Source organism: Podarcis tiliguerta, assembly GCF_965153285.1.
Source record: "Podarcis tiliguerta genome assembly, chromosome: 7".
In the NCBI taxonomy this organism is placed as follows: Eukaryota; Metazoa; Chordata; class Lepidosauria; order Squamata; family Lacertidae; genus Podarcis; species Podarcis tiliguerta.
In genome coordinates this window covers 10,922,836-10,935,720 of record NC_139540.1, presented here as the reverse complement: position 1 = coordinate 10,935,720, position 12,885 = coordinate 10,922,836, and the positions used below count along the sequence as shown (strand labels likewise).

At 42.9% G+C, this 12,885-nt stretch overlaps 1 protein-coding gene across 4 annotated transcripts in view; it reads left to right on the top strand.

Annotated features, from left to right (window-relative positions):
- Positions 1-12,885, top strand: part of EFR3A (EFR3 homolog A) — a 99,785-nt gene that overhangs the window by 24,565 nt on the left and 62,335 nt on the right. For all 4 annotated transcript variants that reach the window (XR_014513747.1, XM_083450520.1, XM_083450519.1 and 1 more), the window contains exons 4-6: positions 1,619-1,746; positions 3,636-3,786; positions 6,721-6,842. Coding sequence is in view for 3 of the 4 variants with exons in the window: in XM_083450520.1 (XP_083306646.1) it covers positions 1,619-1,746; positions 3,636-3,786; positions 6,721-6,842 (401 nt within the window). In the remaining variant the exon portion in view is untranslated. The remainder of the gene's footprint in view (positions 1-1,618; positions 1,747-3,635; positions 3,787-6,720; positions 6,843-12,885) is intronic.

Here is a 12,885-nt window from a genome sequence, read left to right as displayed (position 1 = left end):
CCAGGTTGACCAGCCCCATCTGCCTTTCACTTCCCTCTACAGCACATGTAGAAACCACCTCCTTGACCATATGACCCACCCTTCTCAGTCCACTGGAGCCTGTCTTTGCATGCAGGGGAAATCCCTAACTCGCTGAGGGTTTGAAACCCATTGGCTACCCTCACCAGGGCACCCTCCAGGATTTCAAACATGTCGCCTCTCCCAGTCCTACCTGGAGATATTGGGAAGTGAACCAGGGACCTTCTGCATGCAAAAGGCAGATGTTCTACCACTGAGCTGTGGGAACCAGTTCCAAATAAGATGCAGCCATTCAAGTGTCCAACACTTCGAGCTATTATCCCTCTGAATTTAAATATTGCCTCCAGCTAATGGATCAGCAACATTCCAGTACATTTAGGTTTAGTCCTGTGGGATATTGTAATTCTAATTATTTTTTCCCTTGTCTTGCTAATAACTCATTCATTTTTTTAAATTAAGTGGAGTGTGCTGATAATTTGCATACCTTGCCTTTCCACAATTTAATTTTGCCCTGTGGGAATAATTTCAAGATTATTGTTTTTATTTTTTTAAATAAGTACTTTGACTTGAATTCTTAATTCTCTGTGAAAGAATTTGAAATGCTCCGCCAAACATAATTTGCAAAAAGAAAAGAAGCACTATCCTTTCTGAAGTATTTCTTTATATCCAAGTAGCTCAAGATGGTGCTCTCTTGTCCTTCCCATCCCCAGCTTTTCCACACAATAACCCTGTGAGGGTAGCATAAGTGGAAAGGTGGTAACTGGTCCAAGATCAGCTGGTGGGGTTGAGATGTGCAATCTGAAACTGGCTCTACTCAGTCCTGACACTCTGGCCATGTTGCCACAACTGGTCCTCTGGTGGAGGGGTGAGAGCCAGAATTTAGCAGTCTACAATCCTGCTTCTCTCCCCTTCCTATACTGTTCTAGAAAACAGGCATTCAGTGGCCAGTGTCTACACGAGTGCTTCCCAAACTTGGATCTTCACCGTTTTTTTGGACTACAACTCCCATCATCCCTAGCTAGCAGAACCAGTGGTCAGGGATTATGGGAATTGTAGTCTAAAAACAGCCAGAGACCCAAGTTTTAGAAACACTGGTCTACATTATTTACTCATTTATTTTATGATATTCATATCCTTCCTATTTTTCCATCATGCGACCTAAGATGGCATGTACAGTCATGCCTTGGATTCCGAATGCCTTGTGAGTCGAACATTTTGGCTCCCGAACGCCATAAACCTGGAAGTGAGTGTTCCTGTTTGCAAACGTTCTTAGGAACCCGAATGTCCTGCAGCCAATCGGAAGCTGCACCTTGGTTTTTGAACATTTTGGAAGTCAAACAGACTTCCAGAACGGATCCCGTTTGACTTCCGAGCTACCACTGTACATAGTTCCCAGATGGTCACCCATCCAAACACTCACCAGACCTGGGCCTGCTTAGCTTCAACAAGGAGGTGGCCTTGTATGCCTTTGGTCCATTCCCCAGGACGCTATCTTCACCACGTCAATATCTGGCCATAGTATCCAAAGTGCAAATCATAAGTGATTTCTGTTACCGAGGAAAAAAGAAAAACATTGACTGGTGATTCTTCTTATGATTAGGATGGGCTTGTCAAAGCTGATATGGAGAAGCTGACTTTTTACGCTGTTTCTGCACCTGAGAAGCTCGATCGAATTGGTGCTTACTTAGCAGAGCGACTGAGCCGGGATGTTGTCAGACACCGTTACGGGTAAGCTTCTTACTCGTTAATGCTGATGTTATCTTCCCACCAGTGATTCTTTCAATTTCCCCCTATAATCTGGGCTAGAACCATGGATGTTAGATAGTGGAGAGGGTGTCTGTGACTCAGGTTGAGCAGCAGTTAAAACCAGTGGGAACTTTTTGCAGGAACTAACCTGATATCAAACGACGCGGGTGGCGCTGTTGGTTAAACCACAGAGCCTAGGACTTGCCGATCAGAAGGTTGGCGGTTTGAATCCCCATGATGGGGTGAGCTCCCATTGTTCGGTCCCTGCTCCTGCCAACCTAGCAGTTCGAAAGCACGTCAAAGTGCAAGTAGATAAATAGGTAGCGCTCCGGCAGGAAGGTAAACGGTGTTTCTGTGCACTGCTCTGGTTTGCCAGAAGTGGCTTAATCATGCTGGCCACATGACCCGGAAGCTGCACACTGGCTCCCTCAGACAATAAAGTGAGATGAGCACCGCAACCCCAAAGTCGGTCACGACTGGACCTAATGGTCAGGGGCCCCTTTACCTTTACCTTTAACCTGATATCAGAAGCCTGTCCTCAGAGGAACAGAAGCTTTGTAGGGCTAGAAGTTTTCATTTTCCTTTGTCTTAGGCCAAACTTACACACTGGATGCCCAGCTGTCGTTTCAGCATGGCAAAATTCACTACGATCCACTTGACACAGCGATCATGCATCTAAGAATCTGAACTGGGCAGCGTTCAAAGCGTGGATGCGGTCAGGGAGAAAATGAGATGGTTTCATTTCACATTAGGCCCTGCTTGAAATTAGCCTGTGGTCCATTCACCATCTTTATAACTGTTCAGCAATGTGCTCCCGAGCTTGAATGATTGCATTCATACTTAGATGTAATTGCGATCCATTATCAGTTGTTACTGTGAAAAGGACAGTGAGTTAGGTGCCATCCCACCTCTTTTGCGATAGGTCTGGACCCGTCCCGCTTCTTATGAGTCTGATTCCGTCTTCTAGCATTGCCCAGGAAAAAGCTATTTGCGGAGCTGAGAGTGGCAGAGGGTTCCTCTTTCTTCCAAGGCCAAAGCCCAACAGAGGCTTTGCCAGCCTCTCCTTGCTCCACAAACAGCTCTGGTCCAGGTCAAAGGATTTTTCAAAATGTGGGTGCAACCCTACACAGCGTAGTATCCTGCGTACACCCATTGAAAAGAATTGGGTTAAACCACAGAGCCTAGGACTTGCCAATCAGAAGGGTGGCGGTTCGAATCCCCATGATGGGGTGAGCTCCCATTGCTCTGTCCCTGCTCCTGCCAACCTAGCAGTTCGAAAGCACTGCAAGTGCAAGTAGATAAATAGGTACCGCTCCGGCGGGAAGGTAAACAGCGTTTCCATGCGCTGCTCTGGTTCGCCAGAAGCGGCTTAGTCATGCTGGCCACTTGACCTGTACGCCGGCTCCCTAGGCCAATAAAGCGAGATGAGCGCTGCAACCCCAAAGTCGGCCATGACTGGACCTAATGGTCAGGGGTCCCCTTTACCCCCTATATACCTTAAAGTTACAAAGTTATTCCGATGAACAGGTTAAATAGAAACTGTTGCAGGAGAGTAAGAGCCAAAGGCAGCATGGCTTCCAGCAGAGCCAATGGATTGGGCCTGGTGGATTGGACTGGAAGGCTGGCTTTGTTGAAAGACCCAGCCTCTCTTAGGAGGGGGGGGGCAAAAAGGTTTGAAATACTGCTTTATAAGCTATTCCAAACCAGGTTGCCTCTTCCCTCCTCCCCTGGAGGATACAGGAGGCCCCATGGAACGTAGCAGGACTTCCTTTCAGATAAATATGCATAGGAACAGACAAATATAGCTATTTGTTTTCCTGAGTGCATTCGCTGCCTGACACCTGTGGATCTTTGCTTGCCTGTTCTCTCAGATACGTTTTAATTGCCATGGAAGCCCTGGACCAGCTTCTGATGGCCTGCCGCTCACAGAGCATCAAACCGTTTGTCGAGAGCTTCCTTCATATGGTAGCTAAGCTGCTGGAGTCTGGAGAGCCAAAGCTGCAAGTTCTGGGGACCAATTCAGTGAGTAAACCACAGTTCAGCTGAGCAGGGACCGCGGGAGCAGCGTAAACACTTTCAGTTCCTCTTTTGATGGCTGTAACAAAAGAGGGAAGCATCCTTACAGTTTTGATATCCCCTAGCAGGCAGGCAGAGATGACTAAGGACGATGGAGAACTCCAATGGAGCTCATTTTTTTAAAAAAAGATATTTATTAAAAGTTTTATAGTTACAAAAAAAGTGTAAAAGAAAAAAGAAACAATGAAAAATTTAACAAACAATACATCAAAAATAAGAAAAAAAGAAAAAGAAAAAAAGAACAATACATCAAAACAGCATAAAAAAACCAAAACATTTAAAAACACATCCAAATTCCATATCTTTATCTTTCATTTACTTCCTCGACTTCCTCACACCTCCCTTTTTTGTATTCTAGTTCAAATTAGCTAATTCAGCAAATCCTTTCCCTCTTTCTCAATTTTTGTTCTATAATTTATCTTAATTCAATCTAACTTTAAATTTTCCACTTTAGCCCATTAACAATCAGTTTTTACTTAATTCTTTATAAAATTTCTGCTAAAACCATATAGCTTCATTCCAGCATTCTTCTAACATTCATTAATTTTGCAATATTTCTGTAAATATACTTTAAATTTTTTCCAATCTTCTTCCATTGACTCTTCTTCCTGGTCTCGGATTCTGCCAGTCATTTCCGCCATTTCCATGTAGTCCATCAGCTTCATCTGCCATTCTTCCCGGGTGGGTAGATCTTGTGTCTTCCAATACTTTGCGATGAGTATTCTTGCTGCTGTTGTAGCGTACATAAAAAAGGTTCTATCCTTCCTTGGCACCAATTGGCCGACCATGCCCAGGAGAAAGGCAACTCCAATGGAGTTCACATTTAAAAGTGAACTTACCTAATTTCAAAACAGTACACAAACTGAAACCCAGCCCTCCTCTGAAATTTGCACGTCTCTGAATTTTGCAGCGCTTAAGTAATGTGTGCAAAAATACATATACACGGGTAAGGTAGGTTTCCGAGCCCAATTCACAAGTGCTGACTTTTAAAGGTGCTGACCTTTAAAGCCCTAAATGGTCTCTGTCATGTATACCTGAAGGAGCATCTCCACCCCCATCGTTCTGCCCGGACTGAGCAGAACTGAGGTCTAGCGTCGAGGGCCTTCTGTCGCTTCCCTCACTGCGAGAAGCAAAGCTACAGGGAACCAGGCAGAGGGCCTTCTCGGTGGTGGTGCCCACCCTGTGGAATGTCCTCCCATCTATCTGAATTTTAGAAGACATCTGAAGGCAGCCCTGTTCAGGGAAGTTTTTAATGTGTGACATTTTGATGTATTTTTAATGTTCGTTGGAAGCTGCCCCGAGTGGCTGGGGAAACCCAGCCAGATGGGCGGGGTACAAATAATAAATTACTATTATAAAGTGTGCATATAAATGAATATATTGCTGAAGATAACATAAGTATATATTAAGGGAAATTGCTTTGTATATCAGGCTGAATTTCATGCAAGTATGTGTACATTAGGAGAATATAAGATTAGCCCGTGGCTCATCTGTTCCTTGTTCTCACAGTGGCCACCCAGATCCCTGTGGGAAATTTGTGGAAGCAGAGCATTGCCATCATGGCTCCATGAATTTGCCCAGTCATCTTTTAAAGCCATCTGAGTTGGTGGCTTTCCCTAGGTCTTGTGGGAGGGAGTTCCACAGTTTAACTATGAACAAATAATTTCTTTTATCTGTCTTTAATCCTCCAACATTCATCTTTATTGGATGGCTACAAGATCTAGTGTTTTGAGAGAGGGAGAAGAACTTTTCTCTCTGTAATTATGCCATACATCAGCATTTCCCAACCTTGGGCCTCCAGCTGTTTTTGGACTACAACTCCCATAATCCTCAGCTAGCAAGACCAGTGGTCAGGGATGATGGGAATTGTAGTTCGCAAACAGCTGGAGGCCCAAGGTTGGGAAACACTGCCATACATAATTTTATACATCTCTGTCATGTCACCTCTTGCTCTTGTTTTCTTTAAACTTTAAAAAGTCCTTAGCGCTGCAGCCTTATCTTACAGGGGAGTTGCTCTATCTCCTTAATAATTTTGGCTGCCTTTCCCCCCCCCCCTGAAAATTAGCACTGAAAGGCTGGTGAATTTCCATGGGAACTGAACTTAAGACTGAAAAAAAAAATGAGTACCCGAGAGAAGCCAAATTGCCAATCCCTATTTCAGGCGAACTTTTGTTGAGCAAGAGGGAAGAAATGTCTGTCCCTCAAATATGTTGGATATAATACGTGCATTAAACACATCATAGTACCTCCTTAACTCTAGCAAATGTTGAAAATGGATGTATTTTGAGTTTCATTTTCCTCAGGTGATGTTATACAGTTCTAAAATCTGTGCAAGCCTTTTCCATAGCAACACAAAAGATTCTACAGCCATAAGGAGGAAAGAGCTATTCTGAGATATCATAAATTATTTTCAACTCCTAACTTTTCAGGTGAATCAGGTTTCAAATTGGCCTCGTTCCTTGGCTATAGCAGAAGGTACATTCACTGGAAATAAAGTAAACTTGATATTTCTAAGAATGTGCACAGAGATAATTTGCTCCCTGGAAGTAGAACCTTGCCTGGATATTTATGGAAAGGCTGAATTTAACGTGGTGACTTTCAAAGTGAAGTTTTCACGTCTTAACTTCAAGATTTTAGGGGGCTGGTAAAACAAAGTTCACACAGATCTGGCTGCCCTGTGCCTGTAACAAAGTTAAGAAAAACAAGTTTGGTAGCTGCTTCTGATTAAGTGCACATCCAAGTTGATCTTGGTCTTTCAGTGTAAAGCCACAAGGGACGTACTCTTTAAGCCAGGAAAGTAGGCAATAAACTGTTATCTCTTTCAAGTATTACATCTGACCAGAAACCAATCTTGTATTCTCTTCCTTCTGATTTCCCTAGTTTGTTAAATTCGCAAACATTGAGGAAGATACTCCTTCATACCACAGGCGCTATGACTTCTTTGTTTCCCAGTTCAGCGCCATGTGTCATTCTTACCACGAGGATCCAGAAGTACAAAATGAGTAAGTAACCAGATATGCATGCAGGGCCGGGTTTAGGTTTGATGAGGCCCTAAGTTACTGAAGATAATGGGGCCCTTTATATATCCAGCTGTCCTTTGTCAACAACAAATTGTCACTGTTTTTGTGTGTGTTGAATATATGCTGTATGGTAATTTATGGACCTAATAGGTATCTCAAGTCATTTGCCCATGTTGCCATGCAACCAGTCCATGCAGAATGTAGGCACCCTATATATAGAAATGAACAAACCAGTGATATTTTAGGGAGCAGGCTAGCAGGCGGGGCCCATTACTTACATCACAGTTACATCACAGGAACCTACACAACACAAAACACTGTTGCAGTATGTAGGTTTTATTTTATTTGTTTTTTATCTTATATTTTGGAAATGTACATCCATGTTTTCTTCCCTTTACATTTTTTTTTTGGGGGGGGGGGTCATGAGAGTAGGCCCCTAAGCTATAGCTTGTTTAGCTTATACATAAATCTGGCACTATGTGAGTATTTGCTTCAAGTCCTCTTCCTTGGGCCAGTTCTGGCATCCTGGCTTGTTCACTTCTGCCCACTCACAGGGAGGTCTAAAATGAGCGTCTGTTTGCAGGATTGTAAACAGCTTTGCAGCCCAAAGCTAATAAAATGGTGTTCAATCAGATACAACAGATTACTGACTCGGTAAACTAAAAGCAATAAATTAGTTGCTGCGACGGTACAATTAATATTCCATAAGTTGATTGGGCTACATACCAGAAAAAAAACCTTCTCAAAGAAGCTGCCTGAATATTAGGATGCTTAATTCCTGCCTAATTTCAGCTGGTAACTAATTCAAGAGGGCTGGAACTGCAACACAAAAAGGCCAATTTGCTAGTAATACTCAGCCGTCCTCTGGGATACGCGATGACTCTTGTCAATGCCCCATCTGAGGAGCAGAGTTTCTGGGCAGGGAAATATGGGACAAGGCAGTCCCTTAAATTCTCAGATATTTTTCATGGAAGCTCTAGACTTGCCAGAAGTATGTTTCTTAATTGAGATTGTATCCTTGTCAAAACAGCTGGCTGACTGTTGTACTCGCTTCTCCTTAGAGGAGGAGTCAGAAGCTAAATTGCCTTGAAAATTTCCGTGAACTGCTTTCATTTGAAGCCTCTACTCGAGATCAACTGAGGGCTTGTCAGAGGAGAAGGGGGGAGCCCAGGTTTTTCTGCTCCTTCCCCACAGGAAATGAGTCACCAGCCTGCCCCGCAATGTCCCTTGTTGTCAGTCTGATTCACATGACCTCAATTCATCCCTAAATGTTTTTCACGTTGCAGTCAAAGTTGGCATTGCCCTGACAGAGCAGATTCTGTCCAAAATGGCCGCCTGATAGCCTGGTTCCCCCCACTTTTGCCTCTCTAGTTCAATGTATGTCATGATTATTACTTTTTTGTGACACCAGAAAATATATATTCCGTATTTTTTGCTCTATAAGACTCGCTTTTCCCCTCCTTAAAAGTAAGGGAAAATTTGTGTGAGTCTTATGGAACGAATGCAGGTTGCGCAGCTATCCCAGAAGCCAGAACAGTAAGAGGGATTGCTGCTTTCACTGCGCAGCGATCCCGCTTGCTGTTCTGGCTTCTGAGATTCAGAATATTTTTTCCCCCTTGTTTTCCTCCTCCAAAAACTAGGTGCGTCTTGTGGTCTGGTGCGTCTTATAGAGCGAAAAATACGGTATATTGTGAAGTTGTAGCTGTCTGTCCCTGTTCAAAATGGTTGCCCCATAGTCTGCAATAACACTATCCACTCTTCCGTAGCCACCTCAGCATTCTCACCATTTAATTCTGCAGTGTGCATATTCCAGACTGTCAAGATTATATAGGAGGAGGGGGAAATTTCAAACCTATGTTTTGCTACCATTGCACCCACCTTAAATGGGTCTTTATCACCAAGCCGAGAAACCTTTTTACAGACCCTCTCAAGTGTCCCTATTTTCCAGGGACAGCCCTGGATTTACAGAAGCTGTCGCAGTTTCTGATTTGATCCCAGAATACCCCACTTTTCCTTGGGACGTCCCTGTTTTCATCAGAGAAATGTCAGAGGGTATAGAGTTATACAACCCCAGAGCCAAGGAGATAAGTAATTATACAACCTTTAGAAGACATGTGAAGGCAGCCCTGTATAGGGAAGCTTTTTAATCATGTTTAGGGAAACTAAGGCCCGGGGGCAGGATCCGGCCCAATTGCCTTCTAAATCTGGCCCGCGGACGGTCCAGGAATCAGCGTGTTTTTACATAGAATGTGCCATTTTATTTAAAATGCATCTCTAGGTTATTTGTGGGGCTTGCCTGGTATTTTTACATGAGTAGAATGTGTGCTTTTATTTAAAATGCATCTCTGGGTTATTTGTGGGGCATACAAATTCGTTCATTTTTTCCCCTTCAAAATATAGTCTGGCCCCCCACAAGGTCTGAGGGACAGTGGACTGGCCCCCTGCTGAAAAAGTTTGCTAGCCCCTGTTTTAAATGTTTATTGTTTTGTTATGTTTTTATATAATGGAGGTTGCCCAGAGTGGCTGGGGCAACCCAATCAGATGGGCAGGGTATTATTATTATTATTATTATTATTATTATTATTATTATTATTATTGAATAGGATATACCTATTTTCATTGGAGAAATGTTAGAGGATGTGTTTTTATCACAAATAGTTTGTTTCTAGAAGGAAGCAATCTATGTAAGCATATTGCATTCGCCTCAGTCCTGTTTCTGATCTCACGTTCAAGATGGCTGGAGCTTCAGCACAGATTATTCCAGAAAGTTCTGACAGATTTTCAGGTGCTCCCCACCCTCCTGTCAGCTGCAGGGGCCTAGGCGTCCTCACTCAATTCGTTTCTGATTCAAATTGTCTCCAGTGTCAGCCTTCCATCTGAGACACTGTTTCTATTCATAAACATTCATCTTATGGCAATCTCTTTTCCTAAAATAAACTGCTGTGGGTCATGTGTCGGCGTTTTTAATCTCCGGAGCTAGAATTCTGAATGTAGCTTTGGAAAGCAGACGTTGTTAAGGGTACATGCAGTTATAAAATACCTCAAACAGCAGTGTACTGACTTACCGCTGAGGAAATTCGCAAATGAATAAAATAAGATGGATTATGTATGTTTCACCCTGCAGTTTGCTCATGTCCTTTTAGTGACTTGCGCGCAAATAATTATTGCATTTCGATTTTAAGATAATGTATCATGTGAAACCTCAAATAACAAAAGAGTCTTATGGCACCTTTAGAGAGCAATGCTTGCAGCCAACTAAGTCCTACACAGAGTAGGACCATCGATATTAAAGGAATTCTTCCTGTTCATTAATTTTAGTCTATCTAGCCTGAGGCTACGGTGTTAACAAATGAATGGGACTCTAGTCTTTAAAATGCCACAATATTCTTTGATGCTTTTGCTGCAGTGGGGAATGTGCTCAGCTAGAAGGACTATTTTGGATTTATTTGAATGGATGATTTACCATCCTATTTATTTTATATCTGAAACGTATATCTGTGAAATGGATCTTGCACAAATGAACTAAGGCACAAATGTTAGAAGAGAAAACTGAAATATTGTTTGTGTTCCTGTACAATGAAGTTGTTACTCTGGTCTTTAGCTCCCTCTAGTGAAAATATGGGTGGTTTTTTGTTTTTATTTTTTGCACAAAAGAAAGGTAAGAATGATCTTTCTGAAGCCTTGTTTACAGTACCTAAGTTCAGGAGCTCACATGAATTGCACTGAGGCAGGCCTAAATGCCAATGTTTGTTTCTTATTAAGTTTATATCTCGCCACCCTTACCTCAAATTCTGTCATGCTGAAAAATGGCTTGGAAGCAACATGACCCAAACAATCGCTTTCCCTTCATATGCATACCCAAACCTTACGATTCTCTTCAGAGGCCATACTTCAAATGTCCATGACTAGAGAACCTTTTCAGTGGTAGCTCCCTCACTGTGGGGCTAATCTCATCCGGCAGTTTTCTTCTCACCTTCCTGGGGGACCTTTTAAAGCTTTCTAAATAAATTGTGCTCTTTTTGCTGATCAGAAGGTCAGTGGTTCAAATCCCTGCAACGGGGTGAGCTCCCGTTGCTCGGTCCCAGCTCCTGCCAACCTAGCAGTTCGAAAGCACGTCAAAGTGCAAGTAGATAAATAGGTACCGCTCCAGCGGGAAGGTAAACGGCGTTTCCGTGTGCTGCTCTGGTTCGCCAGAAGCGGCTTAGTCATGCTGGCCACATGACCAGCATGTACACCAGCTCCCTTGGCCAATAAAGCGAGATGAGCGCCGCAACCCCAGAGTCGGCCACGACTGGACCTAATGGTCAGGGGTCCCTTTACCTTTACCTTTAACCTCATCTCTTAATCTTAACCATCGCAACACTGCCCCTAATAACCGCCAGCACCCATCAAAACCACAACGCAGAGAATCAAAACCCTCCATCGGTCAGAATATGCCAGCAGAGATTCAAATCATTAATACCAGTAGAATGTGTAAATTACATTAAATTTGTGTTAAAACTGCATTTTAAAGCCTGTGAGAATAAAGGCCTCACACTAATGTGGGCACTTTTTTGAGGCAAGCGTTCCACAGCTGGATGCTGGAGGCCATTTTCCTTGTTGCTGCTCTCCAAATTTTATCATGAGGAGGCACATAGAGCAAGGCCTCCGTAGGTGATTGTAGGGCTCAGGTATGTATTTTTGGGAAGAGATAGTCCTTTGGCTGTTGGGGCCCCAATCTGTACAGGACTTTTTAGTTCAAAACCAACACAGTGGTACCTTAGTTTATGAACTTAATCCATTCCAGAAGTCTGTTCTTAAACCAAAGCATTCTTAAACCAAGGCGTGCTTTCCCATAGCAGCGGGGGTCTCAATTTACAAATGGAAAACACTTGACAGGAAGCGGAACATGTTCTGCTTCCAAGGCAAAGTTCACAAACCAAAACACCTACTTCCGGGTTTGCAGCATTCTTAATCCAAGTTGTTCATTAACTAAGCTGTTCTTAAACCAAGGTACCACTGTAATTTGGATTGGGCCCAGAAATGTATCAGGAGCCAACAAAGGCTCCAAAGAGGCAGTGGAATATGTCCATACCACATAATGTTCATATCACATAAGCCAAATGCTACCAAAAAAAGGAGAGGTGAGGTCTCTATAACTATCCTGGCAGATCCTCCAGAGAGAGAGAGTCTAACACACTTCTCAGCCTATATAAGGCTTCATTGGGCTCAAACTCCTTGCTGAGGAAATATCTCAGGTAGCTTCCTCAGCAGGGCCAAGTGGAGTTGTCCATGGTCCTGAACACTTTCTACCTGACACTGGCTTTTGATTTCTTTTTGCTTCCTCAGCAAACCTTATATTCCCATAGAACTTCCCCCAATGTCTATAACAACATTTTCTCATACTGAATGTAAACAAACTGTGAAAAAAGACTCTTATGAGTTGAAAGGGGAGACATTGTATGTACTTTTTCTTGTTTAATTGTTTTGTATCACGGGGGAAAATCTTTAATAAAAACTAATTTGAAAAAGAAATAAAGACCAGGACCTGGTATAAAGTCTCTTCCTGCGTTCCTACTATACTAGTGTGAGGAAACTTGCAGAAGTTTATATTCAGGTTGCAGATAAAGTAAAACCGAATCCTAATGTAATGAATCCAGTAGGCTGAAAAGCCACTAATAAAACATTTTTTTAAAGTGTTGGGAGTGTGCTCGTGGACTTGAATGAAGCTGTGGAAGAGCAAATCCTTATAATTATTTGCAGTCGGCCATAAAATTGTCAATGTGTAGCTTCCGTTGCTAACTCAGAATGATAGCTCTCGTTTGGATCACACAGCATGTATAAAATAAGGCTTGAACAAAGTCATTATAAATCCTCTTTTTCTTCACCGAGTGGGATTGCAATTGACAAGAAAGTTGCTCTTGGAGAATTTCAAGTAGGCAGCTGAGCCCAACAAGCACCATATGTTCCCTTGCCTTTGAAATTACAATTTAAACTGACATTAAAGGTCTTCACCGGCTGATAATTCCACCCTGCTCCCCCCACC